The sequence below is a fragment of the Takifugu rubripes genome, chromosome 20, assembly GCF_901000725.2.
Source record: "Takifugu rubripes chromosome 20, fTakRub1.2, whole genome shotgun sequence".
Taxonomy (NCBI): Eukaryota; Metazoa; Chordata; class Actinopteri; order Tetraodontiformes; family Tetraodontidae; genus Takifugu; species Takifugu rubripes.
In genome coordinates, this window is record NC_042304.1 from 12,610,580 (window position 1) to 12,637,906 (window position 27,327).

The window sequence follows — 27,327 nt, forward strand, 5'->3', positions numbered from 1 at the left end:
AAACAACAATTTTAATAAAACTAAGAACCTTCACACGGGAGAACTCACTCTCACGTGATCGACGGAGGTCATGTGACATTTAACCTGCTAGAAGCTCACAAATGTCAATTTTGGACCCCAAAGCCAAGCTGCTGTGATTAAACCACGGTAGGTTTTAATAATCTGCTGGGAATAATGTTGAGTCGGTGTAGAGTTACAACGATGAAAAAATAAGAGCCGTCATTCAATAAACCTTTGAAGCTTTTATATAAAATCAAGTATAAAAATTCGTGTTCCAAAAATTTTGTAAACAAAGACTGTAAATATATATATATATATATTTAAAAAAGAGCCCTTGTAAAGGGAATAAAGTGACTTCAATATGATGGAAAATGTCCCCTGAGACAGGAGTCAACTATAGCACAGCATAGAAACGTCATTGATCATTTATCTGCTCTGATCACATCAGCCGCTCTCTGATTAGACGTCACTTCTGAGCTTCATTGTGGTGGGTGCGATCTTCAGCAGGGTGGTCCTCACAGAGTGTCTTTGTCCCTTTGACGTCCAAAACATTTTTCTCGTCTGCTTTCGGCTCGGCCCGCTCGGCCTCCTGGGAAACCTGCCGTTGAGGTTCCAGTCGCCGCAGCTGCTGAACCACCAGCCGCCTGCAGCAGAAACAGATGGTAAAGATGAGACGTTTGTGTCCCACCGTCCATTAACGTGCTGCTCGTGCGCGGAGGACGAAGTCGTACCTGAAAGCAGCTTAGCGCAGCTGACGTCCTCGGACAGGTCGTTGTCCCTGTCGGCTGTGGAAAACGGAATTCCGGAGCTGCCCGTTGACGTCCGAGGGGACGGAGCCTCGTCCTCCAGGTGGAGAGCGAACTTCTCCTCCTCTCCGTCCAGTTGGAAGAGGTATCGGGCCACTGGGAGCTGCTGTCCTGCTCCGTCACTCAGCTCCACCTGCAGCTGGTACGGACCTTGTTTGGAGACTGAACGGATCTTCTCCAGTCCCAACCAGAATTCACCTGCAGGATCAAAGTCTAAACCTTAATTTTGGCCTCCTGACACAGAAATCCGATTGTTTTTCTCAGTTCTGTGGGCTCTTCTCACCATCCAGGGAGCCGAAGCCTCTCTTGTAGCCTTCCCACAGCTGGTTGAAGTTCTGGGCTCCATCATAGCGTTTCTGGATCACCGTCCAGCCACCTTCTGTGACGAGAGAGAGAAAAGCGTCAGCGTTAGCTCACAAACGCCGCACGCGTTTGAGAACGCGTCTCCGTGCCGCTTAACGTGGGAGGTGACGTGCGATCCACCCACCTGAGGTCATGTCACAGAAGACGGCGAACGGCTCGGATCCCTCCGGCTGGATGGTGTAGACGCCGCTGGCCCGCTGACCTCGGACGTAGAGATGGTGACAGTCTCTGACTCCGCCTGAAACCAGAGCAAAGCACGGGAATCAGCCAGGGCCGAAGGTTCCTCCTGATCTTTGGACCTTCTCCGCCAACAAGACACAGCTCGTGAATCCAGGTGCAAAGGTGATTTTTGGAACGCAGCTGTTTTACAAGCGTGCAGATGACAGTTTGTGTTTCCTCACCTGTCGCCTGTTGCGTCTCCTCCCTCCTCGCCGCCGTTTCTCCGTCCCTCCGCCTGTGCGGCTTCAGCCTCTTGTGTGAAACCTGGTGGAGCAGGACGAAAGATGAGGACGGTTTCCGGCCGCGCTCGGGTGCGTTGTGGCGCGAGAAGAGCCGCGGCTCACCTTGGTCTGCAGCATTTGCAGGTGGAGGCTCTGCTTGTCCAGCTTGTCTTGTTGCTGCTCCAGCTTCTCCACCAGCTGGTCGATGCGTCTGTTCTGAGCCGCCACCATCTTCTGCAAACACCCGCGTGAAACTCCCAGGTGACCTCCGTCCTCCAGCTTCTCCTCCAGCTTGTCCACCTTGGAGTTGATGTTCTTGCTCTGCTTCTTCACCTCCTCCACCTCCTCAGCCAGCGCTGCCAGCAGCTTCTCCCTGTCCTCTGCCTCTTTGCTCCCAGCCCTCAGGGCTTCGTCCTGCTTCCTCTGCCTCCTCTCCACTTCCTCCACCGCGGCGTCCAGGGACTTCAGTTTGGCGTTGACATCTCTTGTCTGAGCTTTGGTCTTGTCCACGTGCTCCTTCAGTCCCTGGCCCAGCTGCAGGAGGCCGTGAGACACCACGTTCACGTCGTCCCAGGAGGCGTACTTGTCCTGACCCAGCAGGGCTCTCCTGTCGGGCGGGAACGCCGCAGAGACCCCCACCAAGGTGGAGGAGACGAGGGCGATGAGCTGCGGCATCTTCATCTTGGCGTCTGCGGGTTTGAGCTGCTTCAGATAATTCTCTCTGTGAATGGCTGCTCAATGGAATTCTGAGGCTTTTTATAGGCCGGCGCTGCGGCAGAGGGGCGCTCTGATTGGCTGTTTGAACCAAGGGGTGTGGTCATCTCCCCCGCCCTCCCACCCCTCAGATCATGATGCAATCAGAGGTCTCAATTACTGATTAAACAGATTCTCTTTATTTCACTGGGATTTAGACCTTAGTAATTCTTTCTCTGTTTTCAGGTTAATAACTGAATATGTTTCACGAAAACGTAGCTATTTGTTATTTAAACTCTCAGATAGTTCACATTTTACCATTTGAATCAGTGGTCGATCAAAATCCAATCAATGCCACAAATGAGATAAGGGAGGTAAAAATGAGATAAGGGAGTTAAAACCGTTATCTGGTGATTGCGGACCTGACAGATCCACACTGATGCTTTCAGGCTCCCGCTGCTCACCGGAGAGCCGGGAAACCGCTCCAAGATGGAGCAACCAGTGTGAGAAGTAGGGGAAAGTTCAAGATACCTCAGGCTGGTTTACACCCTCATTCCTGAGTCACATCCAACATGCACGCACACGCACACACACACACACACACACACACACACACACACACGTGATTTTCCAAACAATGAGAACATCGAGCCGTGATCGAGGCTAGAAGATGCATGAAATCGACACTTTTAGCTGTAAGTTAATCAAGCTGAAAGGACGAAGCTGTTTTGTGTTAAAGACCTGCAGAACAATGAGAGGTTTAACGAGTTTAGGCTGACGATAAAGAAGGATTCAGAGGAAACTTTCAGCTTGCCAATATTTTCTTTATTTAACATTAAAAGTCCTGAAAGTGAATTTTTGTCTCGTTCCCCCCTTTTTTTTCTGTCACACAAACAAATCCAGTCAACAGAACACGCTGTTATTGCTCAAATTTAAAAAATGAAAATGAAAGCACAGTTAAATTTGAGGGTTATTTGACAGTAACTCAACTTAAACTCAAACTTTATTTCTAAAGCTCTTTGTGGAGCAGAAGGACGAATAGCAGAGGAAGCAAAATAAGATAAAATTAAGTCATAAAATACCAATTATATATATAAAAAAACATGAAATACAAATCAAGTTTGATAAATCACAAATGTAATAGAAAATAAACAAATAAAATACAAATAAAAGTGGCAAGTTCGTAAAATGACAACGACACATGATCCTAAAACTCTCCCACTGTAAACTCCAGGAAAGAAGAGACTCGTGTGTGTGTGTGTGTGTGTGTGTGTGTGTGTGTGTGTGTGAGTGAGAGAGAGAGATCACGTTTTGGAGGAGTTTAACTAAAAAAACAGCTGTTTTCCTGTAAGTTGGGGGATTCCAGCCCTAAATTTGGACCTCAGTGGTTCCGATCCCGGTTAAGTCCGTTGATGTTCGGTCGAACAGGGTGGTGTGTGTGTTCAACTTCCCAGAGGCTCCACAGCAACTTTGAACCTCGAAGGAAGGGATTTGTAGTTGTTAATGACACGGCTAACCTGACCTAAAGCTAGCTTTAAAACACTTTTTAATGTGACATCCAGAGTCAGACTCTCCCCCGTTAGCATGTGCATGAAGCTCGTGATTATATTTGACCACCAAAACACGATCCTTCATTTCAAAGAGAAGAAGAGTGTAAATATCCGCCCGTTATCTGGACCTGATACACGTCAGTACATCTCATTCTGACACGAGTACAAGACAAGGCAACAAAGGAAAAGGGAAAAAAACAACCGACCATCGCATCTGCACATGTACAGTGCACGAGGGGCGGGAGGGGCGCGGAGGCGGGGGTGGATGGAGCAGACGGTGTTTTTAGGCAGCACTGGGTTAGTGTGTGAAAGGTGAAGATGTTGTCACGTGTCTGAACGTTCCATCAGACCTCCCAATTGGACCTTATAGCCGCTGTATAATAAAAAAAACCCATAATAATAATAAAAATTAAATTAATGTTCTTTGGTGCCATATTCGAGCCGCACTAGCTGGCAGCTCTCATTTCCCTCCTTTGTGTTGTTAGAGATTTAAAGCCCTAAATCAACCCCAGAACCCCCTCCAGCTCTCTTGGTTCTGTTTTATCCTTTCGGGTCCGGCCAGAGGAAAGTGTGTGAAAGGTAGCCTGGAGCTAACCGAGGTCAGATGGGGGCTTTTCATTGAAAGCAGCTGCTATTTACAACCGCGGCCTCTCTTCCCTTTCAGGCGCCGCGCCGACCTTTTACCCAGATTCCCTCCGCACGCTGCATCCGTGGGTTCCTGCTCGTTTTTCTCTTTTACAATCAAATTCCTGCACTTCAACCCAGAGAGGTGTTGTTCCCCCCCGAGGGTGATGCTGCCCCCTCCCGCCACTGGGGGGTGGAGGTGGAGCATTTCTGATCCAAATTAAACCCCCCCCCCCAGATTTTAACCTGGATTTGAGCACAGATGTTCACTCACGTGTCGCCCCAAAGTTTCACCCCCCCGCCCTCATATTAGTTCACGCTCTGCTGTGACCTCCCACGAAGGTCACGGCGCTTCACCTTTCACCCAGAAATGGGGGGAATATATAGGAAATATATCGGGAAAAAGCCGATTTCTGTGATGTTGTGGGCAGGATTTGATTCATACGCCACATTTCCACACGTGCTCATCAGAACAGTACTGGTGTCATTAGAGACGCCATGACATCATTGTTCTTTACATTAATATAGAGCCTTATAGAGGATGTCTGATACCCAGCTACAGCAGAGTGAATGTCTCCCAGCACTGTTATGATTGTCCTACAGCCAAACCTCTAAATCATTTCTGCCAATGTTTATTTGTCTCCAAATTAAAATCCTGCCTTCTGCAGGAGACCAGAACGGGAGGGTTATCCGGCCTTCTAATTCATCTTGTAATAATTCAGTGGTGATGCTTCTGCAGCAGCAGATCCGAGTAGTGTGAAAGGTCAGAGGATAAAATGGTGATTCTCTAGAATAGATAAATAAACGGTGGTGTTATCTGCATGGGGAGGGTGAAGGTTTTTTTTTGGCTCTGTGATGTAATCAGTTATGTCACTACGCCTAAAATATTGTGTTATCTAAAACCAAGTGTGCAGAATGATCTTTCACTATCCGGAGAGAACACAACACACATATTTTTCCCTCTGAAATAACTTGTTGATGGAATTGATAATTCACATTAAAAGGCTGAAGTCATCCATTTTCCCCTCTTGCGTCACAGGTTTACGTGCTTTTGGTCATTGCACTGTTTAAAAAAATAGAATGATTTCTGATCAGAAGAGTGAAACTGCGAAATAATATCGTAAAAGTCCACGATCCAAATATAAAACAGAACACGCCGCCGCCTAGTGGACATCTGTGGTGTCGCTCCTAAACAGGCCGTGATAAGTTTCAAGTTTTCAGTCGTTTCTTGACGACCCAATTATCACATGTTCCTACTGGGATGATCTTTGTTAACAGACACAAGGACGCAACGTGACGACAGTGTTTCTGATTGTAAAGCAAAATTTACATTTAGTGCATCAATGCAGTATATTCTCTATACGAACACCTCCAGGCCATGTTTAGCATGCACTTAAGTAACTCGGTTAAATAAAACAGTATTTTAGGCAGATTAGTTTAAACATCCTTCACCTGCAGCTTTAGGTCAGGTCAGGAAAAACACGGCAGCGCCACCTGCCGTAGGATAACAGCTGGTGCATGAGAGATTTTTTCTTTTGGCTTAATTTACGGATTTCTATTGTCTATTTCTATTGGCAGACTTTACGTAATGCGTGTTTGGTGTTCGGGTCTGTTGAATCCAGTTTTTATTTTTTTGATGAAAAGAAAAATTCAAAATGAACACCAAGTTTTAGAAAATCTTGCTTCATTTGTAATTATATCTGTATCTGTTGAGCCGTTTTTAAAAAAACTGAGTTTCTTTTTTGTTTATTTAATTTTATGGAAAAAGGAACAAAAAACGCGTAGGACTCTATTTCATAGATGTGATATAATAATGTTTAAGGGGAACTACTAATAATGTATGTTTATATTGTTTGTATTTGGGGTGACGGAAGCATCTGTTGCGTATTTAAACGTATAATGTGTGAAAATATTAACCCCACACAGAGGTTAAATACTTTAAAATGTTACATGAGGGATTCTTTGATTTGTTCTATTAGTTTATTATATTTTCTTATATTAAGACTTGAAATTCCTTCGAATCGCCTGTAAGTTCTCAGAGCGTTTCACGTCACTTTGGCGCCACTTGAACGAAACAACAAACCACGCCCCCAACCGCGTGACGTCACATCCCCAACCTTGGTTTCTCACTTCTCATTGGACGACTGAGCCGTATGTCATCGATTCCTTTAACGATAGTAAAGAGCAGCAATTTAACGGGGAATTTCCGAGTAGAGCTGGTTTACTTTTCAAAATAAAAGCACACAATTCTGTCACGTCTAAAAGGAAGTTTAAAAAGCGTTAAAGAACTATGCAAGTAAGCAATTAAGGTAGGTAAAATATCATAACACATTCTAAGAAGTTTCTAGTTTATAACTTCAACTTTCAAATAAATTGTGGTCACATTTAAAATGTCTAAAAGAGTGCAGGAATGAAAGAGAGTAATGATATGCAGAAAGGTATTATTCACTTAATTACCGAAATACAATAATCCAGTGTTACGAGACAAATTAGGTAAAGTCGCATGAATGATAATATCTGAATAATAAAGAACTATCAGAATATTGTGAACTTCACTTTCGGCAACAGGCTTTTATTTTGACGTCAATAACAGGAAATGATTTTTTACGGTGAGTGAAACTTGACCCGTGTCAAAAAGGGACTTTTTCCCCCCCCTTCTCTTCCCAAACTTTTCCTTACCTTCTCGGAAAGTCATGACAAGTCCCAGAGCGAGTTCACGGGGAGAAGGCAGGAGGTAAGAAGCAGCCCGGGGCTGCGACTCATCACGCTGCCGAACATTGATTAGCTGATTATTGCCTGACTGATCGACTCTTCACCCAGCCTCAGATTTCATGAACGCATTAGTGTTGTGGTGAATAAGTGACCATAACTGATGGAACGCCATCCTTCATTTTTATACATCTGCCTTCTTTCCTTAGGAAAGCAGACAGCTTTTTAACATTTTATCGGCTTAAATTACGGGCTGAATTATTCATCTTTTGATGCGTTTTCCACCACTGTCGTCGGATACATTGAGAAACTTTATTTTATAGACGGAGTTTTTAGTCTTCAAATAAGTCCGAAAATAACCAGGCGTTTTCCATTTTTAATCGTCTTTCATTTTCTCTCTAATCCAAATACCTGATTTAAAAAAAAAAAAAAAATTTAGGTGAATGTTTGAGGATTTTCCATCGGGACTGTGAAAATTAGCATTCACGTTTTTCACTTTTACCTGTAAACTTAAAATAAATGTTGTTTGCTATGTGGACAAGTTTAGACATCAGACACACACACACACACACACACACACACACACACACACACACACACACACACACTCTGTTCTATTGTCAGAAACATGGAACCCCTCCCTTGGCTCCTCTCCTGGCTCTTGAGAACTCACCACGCATCATCATATTTTTAATCTTGCGTGATCAGATGAGGAGTCACGAGTGACCAGCAGGAAAGGTCTCACCAAACATCTGGAGCAGCAGTGGGCTCTGATAAAGGAACATGAAAGCGAGTAGAACATGTCCTGGTTGGATATTTGTGCTGTTGACGTTGAAACATCAAGTATGTGTTTTCCAGAGCCCCCGATTCTGTCCAGTACCAGAGCAGGAAGTATCTTAAATGTCCCTCTGTCCTGAAATAGAGCTGGGCTCTTTATTTACCTCGGCTGTAGAAGGTGTCAGACCCTGGTGGTCCGCTCTCAGAGGGATTTCCTGTTGGATCTCTTCACACTGGAGGGAAAATTCTAAGTGAGAGGATTAGATCGTCCTTTTTAAAAATCATTTTCTAGTGTTTTCTGAACTGGTTGATTCATCAAACGGTGTTTTTGTGAGCTCCACCAGCACAGGATGGGATGAAATGTGCAGCCAGGCAGATGTGTCATGTGCTCTGAGTCCTCTCCAGTAGCTGGTTTGGGCGAAATGGCTCAAAAACCTCTCTGGGGCGCAGACGGACGGACGGACGGATGGAGGGTAGCTGTCAGATAAAGAGCAAACATTCCTCTGAAAAGCAAAGAGAGAAGGTGGCACTGATCTGCTAACGAGGTCACAGCCAATCAGGAGCTCCGAGTCCCCGTGGACAGTCGAGCCGGACCTTAAACGTCTGGAATGGTGTGATCCTGTGTGCCGGTGCGAGGTGATAATCGGTGGCTCCCGGGGAGGGGGGGACAGGGACCGTCCCGCTGCAACAGGACGCTCGGGTTCCACTCGCGCTAAAAATAGACGTCTGCGCCTTGAGTTAAAGGTGTCGGGGGTCAGAGGTCGGCTCTGACACTCGCGTCACCGTTTCCCGTTATTGTTCGCTCGTGTTTAGACGTTTGGTTCTTACGGACCATCGGAACATTCAGTTAAATCAGATCTCAGCCTGCTCGTGTCCTCACGAGGGCGTCTGGTGATTTAAATGCCAAAGTATTTTTAACTCCATTATAAGCTGGTTGGTATCAGCGTCCCAAGAGTGTGAGAGCGCACGGCTCTTTCACACCGTCGCCGACCTGATTCACCTCTGCTCATATTTCGGTTTCAGGACGCAACGTCCGGATCGTTTCTGGCGTCTCTCCTCCTCCAGATGTGGACACGAAGCCTCGGCAACCACAACTGTGGGGGGTTCTGGCTTTGATCTGAACAAAGGGCTGGTAAACATGCGCTCGCCGCTCACTGACGTTACCTCAGATTCCTCCAAACTGCAGTGTGGGAGATGTTTTCCTGTCCCAGGGGGTCATGTGACCTAGCAGGGAGGTGAACGTGAGCGTGGCTCGGCTCTCGAGGAACGTTTAGGCTGAAAATTGGAGGCTTTTGTTGCGGAGACAATAAAAGTTGACCCGGGAGGATGTGAACCAACTCCGCACAGCTCTTTTCTCAACACAATCGCAAAGTAAATATCAGAGGCTTGTGTTTATAAAGCACCAGGAATGTGTGTTTGTGCCCGAACCCTTCTGTGCGGATGGAAAAACACTCTATTTTTAGGTGATATCTGGGCAAAAATTCATCTGCTTCTGACAATAACGGCTCTCGGTACCAGACTGTTGATGCAGTTAAGCGGTTATTTGTCCCGTCACAACAGTGGAGGCCAAACACTTTCATTGGGGGCCCCCCCCCTGAGAGTCACTGCGGTCTTTATACCAGTTTAAGGCTCCGTCTTTGTGAGGCGACAAGTGGCGTTGAACCTGATGGCAGGGCGCTTTCATCCTAATTAGCCAGGCTTTGGAGATGGACACCGCCACTCTGGACTGAACGCCAGATTCTCTGATTTTCTAAAGTGGCTCCCCAGTTTGTGGCAGTAGATCATAACTGGGCCTGGACGGGGAGGCCAGAGTCTCATGGTTTTAGTGGGACATCGGGAACCGGAGGTCCTGGCTGATGTCAGCCTGTTCGTCCTTTTTATCGTCTCGTTAACGCCTGTTGACTCGGCGAAGATGACATTTTAATTCCTTCTACTATCGTTTGGAGAGGCGTCAGGATGACACGCCTGCTGCAGATTATTGCGCAACACATGAAATCTAATTTAAACGTAATTTAATCCCGTGCGTCTGACCAGCCGCTGCACTCGAACAGTCAATAAATCCGCCGGCTGCGGATCTTGGGAAAAATTTTCTCTCCTTTTTTTTTTTTTGGAGCCATTTGGATTTTTTCATACCAGAGAGAAACGAGTCATAATTTATGACCCGAAAAAAAGCTTTTCAGCTGATGTGGCAACTGTCTGGGTTTGAAAGGAGGTCCGACTGTGGCTGTGCTGAGACTGGCTGCTTTGCGCTGGTGCAACCAAACCACGACTCCTTTTGGAAGTGGGAGCCACCGAAGCCGGAGCCCAGTTTTCATCCTTGGATCAATTCAAGGGAGTTTTTGAATCTGTGGCCGATCACTGGAGGTGAAGCGGCAGTCGGTGCGTTGGCGTTTGTGTGTCGCTCCGGGGTAAAAAGTTCCCTGTTCAGTTCTGACCACGCCAGATCAAAACATTCCTGATTTATTCCCCTTTTTAAAAAAAAAATCCATTTATCTTTTGTTTTCATCTCATCTTTCTGGTTTTATGCATGTAGCTAATGATAATTAACCACCACCAGACCCGTCTTCATAAATAAAATTGAGTTATATTTACTTCTAGGAGGTTTTTGTATTAGCAATGGTGAATAAGTGATGCTAACACTAGGTTGTGTGGTGCAGAGACCAAAGGTGTTTTCCACAGCTGGTGACAGCGCTGTGTGTTCAGCAGCGTTTCAAAGACCCTCCATACATCCTCAGCCTTGTTATTACTCCCAGCCTCTCTATGAAAAAGATGCCGGGCCTGTGTAATTTCCAGCAGTGGAGGAAATAACACCATCACGCCCGCGTTTCAGTCCTTTCTGGACTGAAACGTGCAGGCGACGACAGCTGTTCTGTAGTTATGAGAATCAAAACATCTGGAGGCTCGACGCTACCGTTGGAGAGATAAATGTTTGGGCCCTTGAACGCAGAACCTCGGCACCGCGTAAAGAAAGAGCGGCGGAACCGGGAGAACTTGTGGAGATGAAGAATTTATGAGGGAGGAAGTGAGCCGAGCATAAAGGCCGGGTTTGTCTGCAGGGAAAACAAGGTGCCTTTGGTCCCAGATGCATCAGAGGTGGGAACTGGGTAATTGAAGGAAAATCTTGTATGTGCTGGAGAGTCCGCCGTCAGGCCGCTCCTTCCAAAATAAATCACATTTTAGGACATGTGTTGTACTTCTTTTTTTTTTTTAAAAACTGTGCACTTGAACTGGTCATCGGCTTCAGCAACACTCAGACCGGTGGATTAAAAATGACCTCAGCGTGGCTCGTGTCCGATATAAAGTCGCCTTACGTGTGCACTCGCCTCGCTGGACGCAGACGGAAATTAAAAATAGAAACCAAAAATAACACCGTGCGTGAGCGATGAAGGGGGGAAGGGGTTGGCGTCATCGGGGAGCCCCTTTAAACGCCTCAAACATCGACGCCTGATGGCTTCAGTTTTATGTCGGCACCCTCAGATCCTCCCTGGAAGGGGAGCACGTCACACTCTCCGTGCTGAATGTCACCGAGTTTCGGACTTCCCCGGCAACTTTCTTCAATTCACTTGGTGACATTTGGGTGAGGGGACGTGTGTGTGTGGGGGGGGGGAACAAGGAGGCCTCACAGAACGTTCTGAAAACGGCGTCGCCACCAGAGAAGCATAATGCCTCATTGTGGAGGCTGAATGTGGATGATTGTGTTAGCGGGAGAGTCTGGAAGGAAGAGGGAGGGGAAGCATGTGATGTTTGAAGTAAACATGATTGTGATAAATTATATTCACCAAAAAAAAATCATTTGTTGTCGATCCAGCGGGGACGTGAGCGGCGCTGGTGGAGACGTTGGGGGACATGTTGAAGCTCTTGCTGGCGTTCTTCCCGTGTCACAGATGAATGCGTCGCTGTGTAACGTGTCAGAGTTTCAGTGAAGCTGGAACTGTTATTTAGATTATTTAGCCGCGTGTTTGTTCAGCTCCGGTTTCTGCTGGCCTCCTCTTTGGCGTTTTCCTGCTACTTTCAGGAAGCAGCTTTCAGGATGGCCAGTGGGTTTCCTGACAGGACCCCCCCCCCCCCCTCCACACACACCCCACAGTTCCTACAGGGAGACAATGGGAGGTCTCCCACAGGGGCATGAAGAGGCTGTGTGTGTGTGTGTGTGTGCTGATGAGGGGGGATTTATTGGGGGAGTATAGAGGGCTTCCTTTAGGAAACTGCACATTTCTCCCGGCAGCAGAGAGGCCCTCTAGTATTCCGACAGGATCGGCACTTGGCTTTAGGCTTGAGATTAACGGGGGTGAAGGTGAGGTGGACAGCCTTTATGTGGAGGTACGGATTCGTCTTTTACATGTTCAGTCTCGACCCTGGACAAACATTAGCAGAGCAAACTTCTTTTAACCCCGTGACGAGCTCGCAGCCCTCGGGATGTTTGTCCCCAGTAGAGAGTGAGAATGGAACCAAAGGTGGATGTGGGGTCTCCAGGGAAGGGGTCAGGTGGAGCTCAAGGCAGCCTCCACTGGGTGGTCGGGAGGTGAGAGGTCATCGCTGCTGTTTCGGCTGTAGACCTGCATCCCGATGATGTCATCTGGCTACACAGCGGATCGCCGATCCAAGCCGGATCACTCCGCTCTGACCGTTAATTGGAAACGCTGCGTTAATATCGGTGTATTAGCGCTGTCGGTTCACCTCGTGGTTGCAGTTGGGCTCAGCGTGCACACGGAATACTCTCCTTTCCTCCCGTTAAATCATCCAGAACTAAAAGTTGCTGTCAGTCAGGATGTTGACTTTCACTCCCCCCCCCTTGGGAAAAGGGTGTTGTTGAGATGAAGTCACTGTTTTCAGACGTGACCGTGACCCCTGGAACCAGCACACTTCCTCTTCCCCATGTGAACTGACCACAGGTCAGCCCGCGCGTTCGCCAGCCTCTCCACCCGTCAAATGTTCCTACAGAAGCGGAGGAAAAACGGCGTCAACAACAAGTAGTTATTGTAAGTGACGCCTCACCTTTGCAGGATCATTACCTGAAGCCTTCGAGTCGGACCCGACGGACCCAAATTTGATTATATTGTGAGCGTATCTAAGAATGGCGATAAAAATGGGCTCTAACATGAATCCAGACACCAGCAGTTTGTTCAGGGTTACAGCACCTACGAATGTTTATAGAGTTGCTTCAAATTGAATTATGTCATTAGCAGCAGTGAAACTACAGGTGGACCCTTTTAGTCAGACAGGGAACCATTAAGTCCGTCTGTTCGGATCCTTCAGGAATTCACTAAATGAAGTGGGTATGACCACAGTGTCTGCACAGCAGGGTTTGTGTGTGTGTGGATATATTTTTATGTCCGTTTCACAACTTTGCACAGAATGACAGTGTTTGCGCACAATTGTGTGTGTTGATGTGTATAATCATGCAAGTTTCTGTCTCTCTCAATTCAGCGTGGCTTTCAGCTGGTCACAATTCGGAGAGAAGAGAGGAGGAATGCAGCCGCTCTGTAATTAGCTGTCTGTCATCAAATCACAGAGAAAAATGGCAACACTTGAGATGAGCTGGTGTCTCTGTGTGTGTGTGTGTGTGACAGTGAGAATGAATCATTTGAGAAGAACAAAGAGGAACAAAAGAGAGGATGTGGATAAAAAGTGAAGTATGTAACTGCAAAACTGGAGCTATTATATTTACATATGTAGTTAATGTATATAGAAATTAAAGAGGTCCCGTCTACAGCTGATGGGCCAGAGGGCTGTCCCCCATAGGAGTCTGGTCCTGCTCAAGGGTTCTTCCTGTTGAAAGGAAGGTTTTTGTTGGCACACTTGCATGAAGCTACTTGCTCCAGGGGACAGGTTGTGGGTTTCCAGAGACGGCCCCGATTGAGACAGATGCAATACGAAGTCAAAAGGATGTGCTAACCTGCAGCTTTACGCCCAGTGTTTGCTTTTCCCTCTCCGGCTGCGCACGTTTCTGTCATAAATCTGCTCGTGTTTTGGGCTTTTTTCCAAAAAGTTATACAGACAAAAATATCCAGGAAAACTGAACGAAAATAGTCAATAAACCAATGTTCTAAATAAAAACAAACGTCCGGGCCAACAGAACTTCACTGTATCTGTTTGTTGGAGTGTTTACTGGAGGTCTGACCTGCAAATAGGAACTGACAGAAGTGCTGATGGGAAACAGAACCCACGCTGACAAGACAACACGAAGCAGAACCTCCTATCATGGACCACAGATTTGTTACTTATTTCCACAGCCTGGTTTATCCAAACCATCTTCCACAATCGCCTACAGCACCCTTTAGGAGGTCAGCCTGCACGCTGTGGTCTGTGGCGCTGACAGATGGCTGTGTGTGTGTGTGTGTGTGTGTGTGCATTTATAGGTTATCAGTAGCCAGCTTGAATGACGATCTGCATGTTGCAACAACATGCATCAAGAATGTGCCTGGGGCTGCTGGAAAACACCTCTGTGTGTGTGTGTGTGTGTGCTGCTACAAGAGTGTAGGTTTCAGGTGAAATGAATGGCTGCAGACATCGTATCTGACAATTTGTCTCCAGTGTCGACGGTATTTTTCTACTGTTCCAGCAACTGTAACCGTTGCCTTGGACACACGGTTTTGGCTCTTTGATTGAAGAATATGCACGTGGATTCACGCCAAGGCCGGTTTGAAACGTCTCTGTGCGGCTCCCATACACGGCCCCTGTAATTTCCTCTGTAAACATTCACACCTGTAATACGGCGTGCAGGTGGATCAACACTGACTGAATCCAAACGATCTTCCCAGCTACAGAAGGCAACATCAGGAACTTTAACATGTCACTAACTGTCCAGCGGGCCCTCTTTAAAATGCGCGGAGGCTCCAGGAGTTTCCAGACGGCCTCAAATACACTAAGATTCTTTGGCTGAAGTGGCGGCTGACGCTGTTTCTGACTGCTTTCACATCAGATCTGACCTGCTTCCTCTCTTTCAGGGCTGGGTGGAACCGGGAGCCAGCCTGAACTTCAGCTGCATGAATTAGCATCAGAGCGTTGAACGTCTCTCCAACGTAAGTTCGCTTCTGTCCTACATTCATATTAAATGACGCAGCTCATTACGTAGCCGGTCGTGTCGGTCGGCTGTTGAAACCTTTAACGGTCGTCTCTAAAGCAAAGGAAGGGTTTTTTATGTTTCCTGTCATTTCTGGGGCCAAAAGGAGTTCCCAACGCAGCAAAACCCACCAGAGTTTAACGAGGGGAAACGCTCATCCTGTCCAGACATCATGTCTGTGACAGATGATGGAGAACCAGAACCCGCAAGTTCAAGTGTTCGCCTTTATGTTTGATTATTTTCCAAGTTGATTTATTTTAATAAACTAGTCCCACTTGAACTGAGAGGACAGGAATTCAATGATGACAGTATAAATGAATCCCCCTCACAATCAAAGGAAGAGAATCCAGCCGTGCGGTTTCCTCAACAGCTTTTAGGGGCTTTGTGGGGTGAAGAATGAGCGGGTGCGACGCCGTTGTTGACGGAGCCGCAGCTGTCCCGTGGTTTCTGATCATCGTGCAGCTCTTTGTTCTGCGGCGTTTCACCTGCCTGGAATATTCTGAACACCAGGAGTTTGTGTGTATGTACACAAACCTCCATTCAATGTTTGCAAAGGCTCTTGTGAGTCCCTGAGATTCAGATGCTGTCAGATATTGTTAACACCTCTGAACAGCAAAAGCAAACAGTGCCGTTTTATCCAAACCTCCATCTCTGGATGTAAAGAATCCGCCATCTGTTCCACCTGGTGACAGGCTTTCACACGTCCCGCTGAACTATAAAAAAACGAGCTTCACGGGTGTTTATGGACCATTTTATTGCTTTTTAATCTTAATTAACGGCATCCAACTGCTAACTTGGGTGCGTCAGACCGGGTGACGCGATTCTTGTAACGCTTATGGAAAATGTTTGATACTTAAATTTAAACTGATTGACTGAGCCGATCCGGTGGGCTTCTCATATCCTTTTCCTCTTGCCCCCCCCCCCCTCCTGTTTACTTAAGCCAGGTATTGACTCGAGGCTGTGCTTGCTCCAAGGTCCACATCCTGAACAATGACTCAGTCAGTGCAAATGAACCCCAAGCTGCCTGGTAAGAAGCTGGAATTCATTTCACACATTTCACACAATCTGCTGGTGCCGACTCGTCCCTGCTGCCCTAACTGAGGCGTCCATTAGTGTGACCTTTAGCTGTGCTCAAGTGAAGGCACAAGGACGACATTGTACATTTGCATGCTTTGAGATAATGTTATTATGCCTGTTTGTCTTCTTGTCTTTAGACCTGGGTTCTCCGTTCATGTACCCCAGTCAGGGGGAAACCGACCAGCCTGCTTCGTACTCTGTCCAGACTCCGTACGGTTTCCAGTTAGACTTAGACTTCCTCAAATATGTGGAAGAGATCGAGAGTGGACACCATCTCCGTCGGGCTCCTGTCAGCTCGCGGCGATCCAGCCGGGGGACCAAGCTTTCCCTGCGAAGTCCGAGCGTGGGGGGACGCACGAGTGGGTGGACATCGACCGAGTCACTGTCATCACCGGCGAGCGAGGACGGCAGAGGTCCTCCTCCGCCACCTCCACCGCGAAATCGCCTTGGGTCGGCACCCTGTGAAGGGCTCGGTCTCTCTCCCATGGCCCTCGTAAATGTTCCTCCTCTGTCTGCTGGGGCCAAGGTGCCACCCCCTCCTCCTCAGCGCAACCCTCGCGTTGAGAGGACTCTTCTGGAAACCAGCCGGCGCCTCCAGCAGGAACAAACTCACCAGCACCAGAACGGTGGGCGCTTCCAGCTCGCAGACCCTCCCAAACAGCTCCTCCGCTCGCAGTCCCCTCAGCCTTTGCAGATGAAACCCAGCCCTCAGACATCTGGGCTCAGCACGCCAGCGGCTGGCACCACCATGACGCCGATCCCACCCAGCCAACTGCAGACGGTCCGAGAGCAGATGGCAACAGCTCTAAGGCAGCTGAAGGAGATGGAAGAAAGGGTGAAAGGTGTTCCCGCGCTGGAGAAGGAGTTAGCGAGTGTTCGAGCAGAGAAGGATGTGCTCTTGTTAGCACTACAGGAAAGGAAAGTAGCCATGGAGAAAGCCCAGCAGAGGCAGCCCACCGCAGAGTCTTTCACTCAAACCACGGAGGCCATTAAGATGAACCAGGGCATCCAAAGTCGGCTGACCAACCCGCCCTCACCAGTGAAAGGCCCAGGAAAGTCCGAGCTTGAAAGGCTAACGGAGAAATTTGAGGGGAGGGACGGGAAAGCTTCGTCCAAGGTTTTAGTGAAAGCTCCGGAGAAAGTGCGCGAGAAGAAGTCGGTGTCCGTTGGGGAAGATGTCCCAATGGAGTCTATCGTGTTCTACTACAGCCAGGGTCTGAAAGATGCTTGTGAGGGCACCGCAGTGAAGGTCTGTGAGAAAGGCACCAGAACAGAGGTCCCTCTTCTTCGCGATGAAGGAGCACAGACCAGTGTGGACACAGCCGATGCCGAGGTTTGGGTTATGGAGTCTCTACTTGGGGTGACAACTGAGGCTCAGCGAGAGATTGACACCTTACAGGACACCATTAAATTCCAGCAGGAGTCCATCGCGGCTCTGGAGAAACGGTTGAGTGCGGCCGACAAAGACCTCCTCACCCTCAAAGCCCAGATGCAGGAGAAAAACTCCAAGGAGACCTTTGAGAAAGGAGTCTTGGCAAAGGCAGATACTGCTGATGCCCAGGTGGAGACAGCGACCCCCCACTTCAAGCACGCCTCGGTTCTGTGTCGTTCTGAGGTCAGCGACGCTTGTGTCGGCGGGAGTTTGACGGGAAACCAGATTCAACAAAGCACCCAGACTGATGCTCCTATTAAAACGGCAGCATGTGATCCAGCTGTTCTGCTCAGCACCGGCAGCCAATGGGAGAACCTGTCTGAGGACAATACAGAGCACAAAGTGCTGAAGAAGAGACAGTTGATAATAGCTGAATACAAGGTCTCACCGGAGGAGCTGGTCAGCACGGCTGAGAAGAAAGAGGAAGATGTGGCAGCAACGACGACGGCCTGCAGCGCCAGAACAGGTGAGAGCAAGTGGAAGTGACTGGGGACGCTCCACAAAGGCTCCTAATCCTGGTCAATAGTTCTGAAGGGACGTGTCGGCCATATATTTGTGTCACTTTTAACTCCAGAGACTGGGGAAGCTGGTGGACGTCACCTGTATGGTATGCATTATTTCTGTGCACTCCACGTGAACTATTGTTTGACCCATCTGCTTCCTTTATGGCTACAGGCATACTGAAGTCCATTATGAAGAGGAAGGATGGGAGTAGCTCGGACGAGAATCGCACCAGCAGCAAGAAGAGCCTGCAGTTTGTTGGTATTCTGAACGGAGGGTGGGTGGAACCCAGTTTAATCTGGCTAAAACTGAGCTCTCAGAACAAACAAGCCCTTTTCTAAAATGTGACTTCGATATTGGCGTCTCCCAGGTATGAATCTACATCTAGTGAGGAAGATGAGGAGGAGGATGGGAGTTCTTCAGATGAAAGTGGAGAAGGCGAGTGTTTGGACAGCACAGAGGACGAGGCCGCTCTGGAAGAGGAGGAAACGTCTGAGGAGGAGAGAAACATCAACCTGGACGAAAGCGACACCGATGAGGAAACCCTGAGAGACGCCACTTATTCCTCTGACGTGGTGAAAGAAAAGTGCGTCCTTTCCGTGCACACGCAGTCACATGCTCTTTGGACCCGTGCGTGGCGGCGGCGTCGAGCTTAAGCGCTGGAAATGCTTCATTTGTTTCAGGTTTGAGTTCAGCTCCAAAATGCGGGAAGCCTGTCTCATCCTGAGGAACCACCTGAACGATGACGCCAGAGCGCCGAAGAGTAAGGAAGTGGTGCGTGCCTGCATGCTTCTTAAGGCTTCATCACACTCACATAGTTACCTTCATTAGATTAAACCACAATTTCTAAATGTCGATGAAAACCGCGTGGGACTTCTTACCCCTACCTCCAGTTTTACTGATTGCATTTAATGACTGATTCAGTTAGGATCCAGAAGAAAGGGAGGATAGAGAAACCCTTTTTTTTCCCCTGGAGGCTGTTGGGTGGAGGTTTTTGGTCTCTGTGCTTCTATTTTAGGGATATTTTGGCACTACCATCAGCTCAGACAATAGCAGCAGCATGCGACAATAACAGGACTCTTGTCTGAGAGCTGGATTATTGTAGGCTTCAACCACAGAAGCCAGGGGGACTTCCCTAAATATTCAGTCAAGACAAGAGCTGCTGTTAACAATTCAACCTGCCAGAATACACAGTCATTGTAAACCAGTAAATACAGACTGATTTCCAGCTCTCCAGCACCCACACGGTCCAGCTGGAGTGGTTCCGCATCTCTAGTGCCAAGACGGCTCAGCCTTCGCGGGTGTCGGACTACCTGATGGCGTTCTCTGAGGTGTCGTCGGTGCTGCTGGAGCACGTGGTCAACATGACCGATGGGAACGGCAACACGGCCCTCCACTACAGCGTGTCCCACTCCAACTTTGGGGTGGTGGAGCTGCTGCTGGACACAGGTCAGTCCCCAAACAACCCAACCCGACTCCCGGCACGTTTGGAGTCACAACCTCTGGTCACACGTCGTGGAAGGCGATGTTAACACAGTTACCACTTCTGGACGGGGCTTTTACCACACAATCACACCACCCCTCCAAGAGGAGCATGACAAGAATGTGTGATCTTTAAAAGCTAACTGCAGTGTAATGAATGTCCTGGCTTCAGCAGTGAGAATCGTGACATTTCTGAATCTCAGCCTCTCTGTTATGTGGAGATGCTGCTAGCTAGTTTCAAATGTTCTGGTTAGTAGAGAGCATGTGATAGTAGAACGCTACAGGCTTGTCATGTGGAACAGCTCTGACCTGCCGCCGCATCTGAATCGCCTGTGTGGAAGTAGCAACTCTTTTAACAACCTGTATCTTCTAAATTGCCAACTCCTGCGCAACTCTGTATTTGGACTGATAAAATTGAAGTTCGTTACCTCCGCAGGTGTGTGCAGCGTGGATAAGCCGAACAAGGCGGGCTACACAGCCATCATGCTAGCAGCTCTGTCTACTGTTAAGGAGGAAGAGGAGGACATGGTTGTGGTCAAGAAACTTTTCTGTCAGGGCAACGTCAATGCAAAAGCGAGCCAGGTACGTCTGACGCACAGTTTGGTAACATTGATTTGTGTTTAAGCAGCAGAAATAAGTATCGACCATTTCTGGCTCTTGCTTATTGTAGTAAAGCCGACGTTCGTGTTAGCTGTCCTGGAGAAATGTGATATATTAGAGGGCGGCCCTGCTAGTCAGATATTTGCATATATATGATATTTGCATATTACACAAGCTGTTTCAAGTTGATACACATCAGTGATTAAAAACATATTCTGGAAAAAATGTATGTGAGTGCTGCCGCTTGTTAACACGCTGGAATGCCATTTGTTTTTCCACTAATGGGACCTTCTAACAGGTAACATGAAGTTCATGCTAAAATTTATCCAGCTCAAGCTGAATTTATGCAATTTTGCAGGCGGGCCAGACGGCGTTGATGCTCGCCGTTAGTCACGGGCGGCAGGAGATGGTGCGGGCGCTACTGGAATGCGGCGCTGACGTTAACGTGCAGGACGACGAGGGCTCCACGGCTCTGATGTGCGCCTGTGAGCACGGCCGTGCGGAGATCGTCAAGCTGCTCCTGGAGCGGCCTGGCTGTGATATATCCATTGTTGACAATGTAAGGCTTTTGAATTTCCAGCGCTGACCGGCGGCGCTCCTCTGAGGGGGTAACTCGCACGCTGCTGCAGCAGCTGGGGCTCCGACCGCTGAAAATATCTGTGCAATGTCTTGTCTGGGATTTAGCTTAATCTGCTCTCAGGAAATGGCTCCTCCTGGGAAACTAGTCTACACAGTTTCCTTGTCAATTGCAATTCTACTCCTTTTAAACGACATTAATAAGTCTGACGCTCATACTTTCACCTTGCTGCCAGTGTGTTTGTGGCTGAGATTTTTCTGTAAATCTGCACAGTTCAATTAATTTGGATCATGACTGGATATTCACGAGAAAGGCCAGACAGATGTTTTCCTCCCTCACAAATCTGTGCCAGAATAAGTTTGCCTTTCAGTTCCTGGATTGAGCTTCAGTTTAGCACAGCTAGATTTAGAGACGCATTTTGTACATTCTTGACTTTAGAGGTATGTTACCGGTACTTGGTAAATACTGGTATTTACTTTCTTAGCCTTAACTCACTTTAACAGAAATGTAATCATTTAAGAAATTGGATAGTAATGTTTTCTCCTGTATTTAAACCATACACATTTGGATTTTAAGGTGTGGTAACTCACACTGTCCCTTGTGTCTGTAGGATGGCAGCAACGCTCTGTCCATCGCGCTGGAGGCGTCTCACAATGACACCGCTGTGCTGCTCTACGCCCACATGAACTATGCAAAAACCCAGTCTGCTGTGGTGAGTCCATCCTCACGTCCATCCCTGCCTGGGGACAAGATGTATAAAAAAAAACAAAACAAAAGGAATAGTGATGTAATGAGATTTGAACAGAGACCCTACATAAACATCCTGGGAAAAATAGTCAGCATAAACCTGGGAAGAATTTATATTATATCAGGAAATGTGTCCTGAGAACACCAATAAACATTCCCCGTGTGCAGAGATGCTGCATTTCAATCTCTAAGACATTTTTCCTCCTAGTTACCAGTTATGTTGGGTGGATTCAACAGAGTTGGAGCAGTTGTAGTTATAACTGTAGTTTGGGTGTGGGCGGCCCTCACACAAGGTCCACTGCTGCCCCCTGTAGGTTTTACCAAGTACTGTGAAACATTATTACATTTTCCATCCCTTAATTTAAACGTGCATTAAACTGATGCACGCTAACCAATATCATCAATAACTCAGTAACTACATGTACTGATTAAAGTACTAGTAGTGGTAATAGTAGACATACCTACAGAAAAACAAATGCTTGACGATCTTCTTTGCCTCTCAGGGAAGTCCGGCTCCCCAGCCCAGAAGTCCCAGCAGCCCCCACAAGACCTAGTCTTCAGACCGGCCAGGTCAAGGACATTCAGAGGGCGTAACTGGATCGAAGCTGTAAAAAAGCTCCACTGGAATATAAATAGATAAATGTATATATATATATTGTCATAGGTCCAACATTTATAAGTACTGTTAATATAAGAATATTGTTTTTCCATAAATCTCGGATGGTAATGTTCTATAAACACTAATGTATTCAGTGACAGAAGACCTTGCATTTAATTAAATTTGACATATTGTTTTCCTGCGACCCCTACACACACACACACACGTGTCCACTGTGTACAGGAAGTAATCCTTTCTGACCTGCCTTGAGTATCCGATCACTTTCTGCCTGCTATCTGTAAATTATGTCAACATGTACCAACTCAAGAGTGAAATAAACATTTAAGTTCAAGCTGATGGCAATTTCTTCCTCTGCAAACATTTTGACTGCACACAAAAGGAAAACAAATGTCAGATAATGTTATAGTCATGCCTGAAATGATGTGAAATATTTAATCATATTGAGAATACATGTATCTAATGTAAAGTTTCTGAAGTGTTTTGGTTAGCTGGGCCACATTTGTGCAGCTTCTACAAGCTGAGAGAAAGGAGTCATTAAAGCAAAACTATATTTCCATCATTAGGTAAATTTATCAAATGTGATGCAGTGATTCATTTGGTTAATCATCAAAAACAGCTCGGTACAATATTGCACAGTAGGATTAAAACAAACGAGGTTGCTGTTATTGTTTGTCAGAAGCCGAAACTAAAACACTGATATTTAGAATCTGCGCGTTAATGTGGTCACGGTCATGAGCGCCTCTCCACATCAGATATGAGCCAGCAGTCAGCTGGGTGAAGGTTAAGATCCTCAACAGGATAAGGACAGTTGACCCCGAGGCCGAGGACACATTTCTCTCTACTCGCATCCTTACTTACTTTCTACAATCCCTAAATGTAAATGACTGATTCAGGAATCTGGAGGTTTGATTCAACAATAAACCCTTGATGGAGCGCCAGTGAAATATTTCCACCTTTTAGCTTAAATAATTCACATTCTCCCCTCCAACTCCACCAGGTTAGTGGCTGCAGTGCCAATTAAAACAATACATAGATCAACACTGAAGGTAAGACTTGATCTTTTGGGGAAGAAACAAAAGAAACCAAAAAAACCAACCCCAAACACGTGAATCTGGAAAAACATGGATGCAAAATTGTTTCTTCTCGCTCCACATGAGTGCCTGAGGCCACACAGGCAGATGATTGTTGCTCCTTTTCTTTTTCTGCTGTGACGCGTTGTGTTCGCGTCATGCACATAAAAGACTTAAGTTCACGTTAACAGGAAGAATTACATAAAATAAACAGAAGCATAAAAAATGCAAGGCTACATTTCCAGGACTTCGCGTGATCCGCATTATACACGACTTTCACATGACCTCTGACAACCTGTCCCAGACCTGAGATGACAGCTTGGACACATCAGCCATGGTTACATAGTTACATGGTTACATGGTTACATGCTTATATCGTTACATGGTTACATGGTTACATGCTTATATCGTTACATGGTTACATGGTTACATGCTTATATCGTTACATGGTTACATGGTTACATGGTTACATGCTTATATCGTTACATGGTTACATGCTTATATCGTTACATGGTTACATGCTTACATGCTTATATCGTTACATGGTTACATGCTTATATCGTTACATGGTTACATGGTTACATGCTTATATCGTTACATGGTTACATGCTTATATTGTTACATGGTTACATGCTTATATCGTTACATGGTTACATGGTTACATGCTTATATCGTTACATGGTTACATGCTTATATCGTTACATGGTTACCCTGGTCACAGACTGTTTTCCCCCCTCCCCTCAGGCAGGAGACTACGGTCCATTCGGACCAGAACCTCCCGCTACACTAACAGCTTCTTCCCCTCTGCCATCAGGCTGCTGAACACCAAGTGACTTGTCACTTAAGCACCATGTACAGCAGCCAGCCGGACTCATAAACAATACATTACTCCTCATGGACCTGCACTATTTCTTACCACTCACTATTTATGTATATACTGTATATAAGTCTTATTTTATTTTATTTATCTTATTCTAGTGTGGTGTTGATGTCTAGTGTTATGTTGAATGTCGCAGCGGCACACCATGACAAATTCCTAGTTTGTGTAATACTGTGTATCACATGAACAATGGCAATAAACCTTCTTCTGATTCTGATGGTTACATGCTTATATCGTTACATGGTTACATCGTTCCATGACAGGGCAAAAGAGGTCAGCCATACTGGTCCATTCTAATCGATTCCGTGTGTCAAGCTCAGGGTCAGGCTTCAGGACCTTGTTTACCAGGAGGGCAGCAAATGTAAACCAAGGATAACAGAATAAAGTTGGGACAGTGTCTATTATGGAAGGAATAGGTGTTATTTCCACATGATGCCACATGTGGGTACGTGCACACCCCACTGCAGCTGCAGCATTTTATTATAAAAGATTCCTTCACAGAAGCATGGAAACGCCGTGCAGCTGGGCCGCTTTTAAGAAGCAAGCAACATCAGAAGCAGGATTCATGGTTCAGTGTTTTCTGAAACAGGAACACGATGCAGGTGGGTCAGGAAGCGGCTGGACGTGTCTCTTCTGTACCCCACCAATAGGTCATCGTCTACACACGCTGTCGGATAAAATCCCAGCTACAAATCATCATATACTCACGAACATATCATGAGTTACTCTAAGAACCCCAGACCATCTAACCTCCATTAGAGCATATGACTTTTAGGTATTCAAACTCAAGTCACAGGATCATCCAGTGCTGCTCTGTGGTTCTGGTTGCAACGCGGCTCAAAATTGATTCAACCAAGTGTGAAGATCTTAGTAAGGAGGATAATAATCCACATGCTATTATCTCCTGCACACTGTAAACTACTGTGACGCAGTAGCCGAGGGGGGACAGTGATGGGGCTTTTAAAAAGACAGCCCTGAGACAACAGCTGTCCACTGGTGCCGAGCGTCCCGAAGTGTCTTCCAGCGAGGTGACACAGATCCAGCATGATGAGCGAAGTCATCGAGGAGTACTCAAACATGTACATCGACGGTCAGCACAAAGGTCTGTGCAAAGAAGGAAAGGACTGCGACCACTCTGCAAACGCAGACAGAGTGTCCCAGATGGAGAAGTCTTACAAGAACATTCTGACCGAGCTCGGGGAGGACGTCAACCGGGAGGGACTCCTGCGCACGCCGCTGCGCGCCGCCAAGGCCATGCAGTTCCTCACAAAAGGCTACAACGAATCCATCAAAGGTGAGTGTTTCATTGGAGGTAGTTTTACAGCTCTAAAATGTAGGTGTGGGAAAGAGCAACCACGGCGGCACAATGGTGGAGTAAGTAAAGTCCATTTTTGACCCACAGAAATCTTAAACGGTGCCATTTTTGATGAAAACCACGAAGAAGTCGTGATCGTGAAGGATATCGAGATGTTTTCTCTCTGCGAGCATCACCTGGTTCCCTTCTTTGGCAAGGTAAGGTCATGGTTAAACACAAATTTCAGAATTTTGCAGGTTGTTTTTACTCTGTCAATCACATCTTCTGTAAAGTCATTTTAGGTATATTCAGTGTATTTCTTCTGTAAACGTTCCAGGCTCACATAGCTTATCTCCCAAACAAGAAAGTGGTTGGTCTCAGTAAACTGGCCAGGTAGGTAAAAGCTACACACACACACACACACACACACACACACGCACACACACGCACACACACACACAAAGACTTTGTTTTGATTCTTCTCCTTTTGTTTTTCCAGAATTGTGGAAGTTTACAGCAGGAGGTTTCAAGGTAGAACTGCCTCCTACTCTGGAAAGTTTCCTCTTTGTTACTCTCGTGCAAACATTTGTGTTATTTTGTGCTCTACAGTTCAGGAGCGTCTAACTAAACAGATCGCTTCGGCCATCTCTGAGGCGCTGGAGCCCGCTGGGGTGGCGGTGGTGATCGAGGCTGTGTGAGTATCATCCATCCATCCTTTCTCACCCTATAAGGTCCAATTATCCCAGGAATCACCACACACCATTTTAGAGTTGCATCTTTTTCCTCTTTCTAAAGCTGCATGTTGAGTATTGCCCCCTCTTCCTCTTCCCGTTACAGCCACATGTGCATGGTGATGCGAGGTGTGCAGAAGATGAACGCCAGTACGGTCACAAGCGTCATGTTGGGAAGTTTTAATGAAGACCAAGACCTCAGGAGGGAATTCCTCTCCCTCTTAAAGAAGAATTAAAAACGGTTTCGAATTTGGCCGGCAGCTCAACTGAGGGAATTTTCTTCAAAGCAACTCGTCAACTGATGCAAATCAAACAGGATTTGTTGAAAATTTGATCAGGTTGTATGAAATTAGCAGCTGGTGATAAAGTCTAACCATCGCCTCCCTGGTGCTTCAAGTACAACGTGATGTTTAAAGTAAAAAGTGATAAAAAAAAGACAGAAATTTGTGTGAGGAATGATGCTATGTGTTAGATTCTGTCATGCATCTTTGGTTTACTGCCTTCATTTGCTGAATGACAACACAAATAAAATAACAGAGGCTGTAAAATGTATACACAAGGTCACGTAGTTTGTTGAGTTTTTCATTATCTGAACTTATTATATGAACGATGATCTGGTATAACAATCACCATGATCTTTAGTCTATTTTTTGTGATTAAAAACATACGTTGAATAAAAATCATGCATGTAGCTATTCTCGAATGCCAACGGCTCCGAATAATGTTGGCAATTTGTTATGGATCACATCTACAGCATGAGAAAACTAGGAACAGCCAGAGCAATCCATGCACGCTTTATTCATTTTTAATGTGGAGACCCAGTTTATCTCTCAAATATAACATTCCGACAATCATGCAGCACCGAACCAAATAAATGAATTAAGAATTAAAAAAAAAAAAATCTTCTATTACAGTGCACAAATCAAATTAAAATCCTAAATGTGCCATCTGTGTTCACGGAACGTCACAAACTTGGGACGGTGCGACGCTGTCTGCTGTTTTGTCCGTGCTGCCCTAACATTTTTTTCCTTCTTTTTTAACCATTTACTTCCACGCCGCTTCTTTCATTATGCTGATGTGTGAAGTGGAACGTAACATTTGAGAGTTGAGAGGTCAGGGGCTCCCGCTGCCTGGATACATACAGTCTAATATTAGAACATTTCCTTGATTTGTTAGCAGCATCTCTGCTGACTCTTGAGCACATGGCAACAGGCCGACCAATAGGATTTCAGGAAAGCATTAAGCCCCCTGCTCTGTATAGCAACAGTGGCATCCTTCCTTTATTTATTTAT

At 46.5% G+C, this 27,327-nt stretch overlaps 3 protein-coding genes and 1 long non-coding RNA gene across 7 annotated transcripts; 2 read left to right on the forward strand and 2 right to left on the reverse strand.

Moving 5' to 3' along the window:
• Positions 1-229: 229 nt before the first annotated feature.
• On the reverse strand, positions 230-2,353 carry LOC101061143 (angiopoietin-related protein 4-like). The gene is made up of 6 exons (XM_003974360.3): positions 1,733-2,353; positions 1,571-1,652; positions 1,294-1,407; positions 1,090-1,185; positions 732-1,004; positions 230-644 (listed from the first exon to the last, which is right to left on the reverse strand). Exons 1-6 carry the CDS (start codon positions 2,288-2,290, stop codon positions 460-462), a joined length of 1,308 nt encoding a protein of 435 aa, XP_003974409.2. The 5' UTR covers positions 2,291-2,353; the 3' UTR covers positions 230-459.
• Positions 2,354-7,088: 4,735 nt separating this feature from the next.
• On the forward strand, positions 7,089-22,391 carry kank3 (KN motif and ankyrin repeat domains 3). Of its 3 annotated transcripts, none has more exons than XM_011615066.2 (12): positions 7,089-7,210; positions 14,910-14,984; positions 15,966-16,052; positions 16,240-18,000; positions 18,210-18,312; positions 18,406-18,621; positions 18,719-18,809; positions 19,265-19,484; positions 19,954-20,099; positions 20,476-20,676; positions 21,305-21,406; positions 21,945-22,391. In XM_011615066.2, exons 3-12 carry the CDS (start codon positions 16,016-16,018, stop codon positions 21,993-21,995), a joined length of 2,928 nt encoding a protein of 975 aa, XP_011613368.2. In that variant the 5' UTR covers positions 7,089-7,210; positions 14,910-14,984; positions 15,966-16,015; the 3' UTR covers positions 21,996-22,391. The 3 variants fall into 3 exon arrangements, with proteins under 3 accessions (XP_011613368.2, XP_003974408.2, XP_011613367.2); XM_003974359.3 differs by having other exon boundaries at positions 16,000-16,052; XM_011615065.2 differs by having other exon boundaries at positions 7,090-7,210; positions 15,970-16,052.
• LOC115247313 (uncharacterized) lies at positions 12,103-22,001 on the reverse strand. 2 transcript variants are annotated; one of them, XR_003886367.1, is made up of 4 exons: positions 21,903-22,001; positions 21,654-21,749; positions 21,285-21,434; positions 12,103-12,897 (listed from the first exon to the last, which is right to left on the reverse strand). It is a non-coding gene; the product is annotated as an uncharacterized lncRNA (long non-coding RNA). The 2 variants fall into 2 exon arrangements; XR_003886366.1 differs by having other exon boundaries at positions 21,654-21,937.
• Positions 22,392-24,971: 2,580 nt separating the features above from the next.
• Positions 24,972-26,594, forward strand: LOC101079925 (GTP cyclohydrolase 1-like). The gene is made up of 6 exons (XM_003974358.3): positions 24,972-25,304; positions 25,413-25,522; positions 25,642-25,697; positions 25,804-25,835; positions 25,914-25,998; positions 26,142-26,594. Exons 1-6 carry the CDS (start codon positions 25,055-25,057, stop codon positions 26,269-26,271), a joined length of 663 nt encoding a protein of 220 aa, XP_003974407.1. The 5' UTR covers positions 24,972-25,054; the 3' UTR covers positions 26,272-26,594.
• The last annotated feature ends 733 nt before the right edge of the window (positions 26,595-27,327 follow it).

Bases quoted from the DNA above. Each gene is read 5' to 3' on its own strand.
- LOC101061143 (XM_003974360.3), bottom strand. From the start codon at position 2,290: ATGAAGATGCCGCAGCTCATCGCCCTCGTCTCCTCCACCTTGGTGGGG. The intron at 1,186-1,293 runs GTGGGTGGATCG...CTCTCGTCACAG, and splicing joins CTTCTGTGACATGACCTCAG to AAGGTGGCTGGACGGTGATC. The intron at 645-731 runs GTACGACTTCGT...TTTCTGCTGCAG, and splicing joins CTGCGCTAAGCTGCTTTCAG to GCGGCTGGTGGTTCAGCAGC.
- LOC101079925 (XM_003974358.3), top strand. From the start codon at position 25,055: ATGATGAGCGAAGTCATCGAGGAGTACTCAAACATGTACATCGACGGT. The intron at 25,523-25,641 runs GTAAGGTCATGG...TAAACGTTCCAG, and splicing joins TGGTTCCCTTCTTTGGCAAG to GCTCACATAGCTTATCTCCC. The intron at 25,836-25,913 runs GTAGAACTGCCT...TGTGCTCTACAG, and splicing joins TTACAGCAGGAGGTTTCAAG to TTCAGGAGCGTCTAACTAAA.
- kank3 (XM_011615066.2), top strand. From the start codon at position 16,016: ATGACTCAGTCAGTGCAAATGAACCCCAAGCTGCCTG. The intron at 18,810-19,264 runs GTGCGTGCCTGC...ACTGATTTCCAG, and splicing joins CGCCGAAGAGTAAGGAAGTG to CTCTCCAGCACCCACACGGT. The intron at 21,407-21,944 runs GTGAGTCCATCC...TTTGCCTCTCAG, and splicing joins CAAAAACCCAGTCTGCTGTG to GGAAGTCCGGCTCCCCAGCC.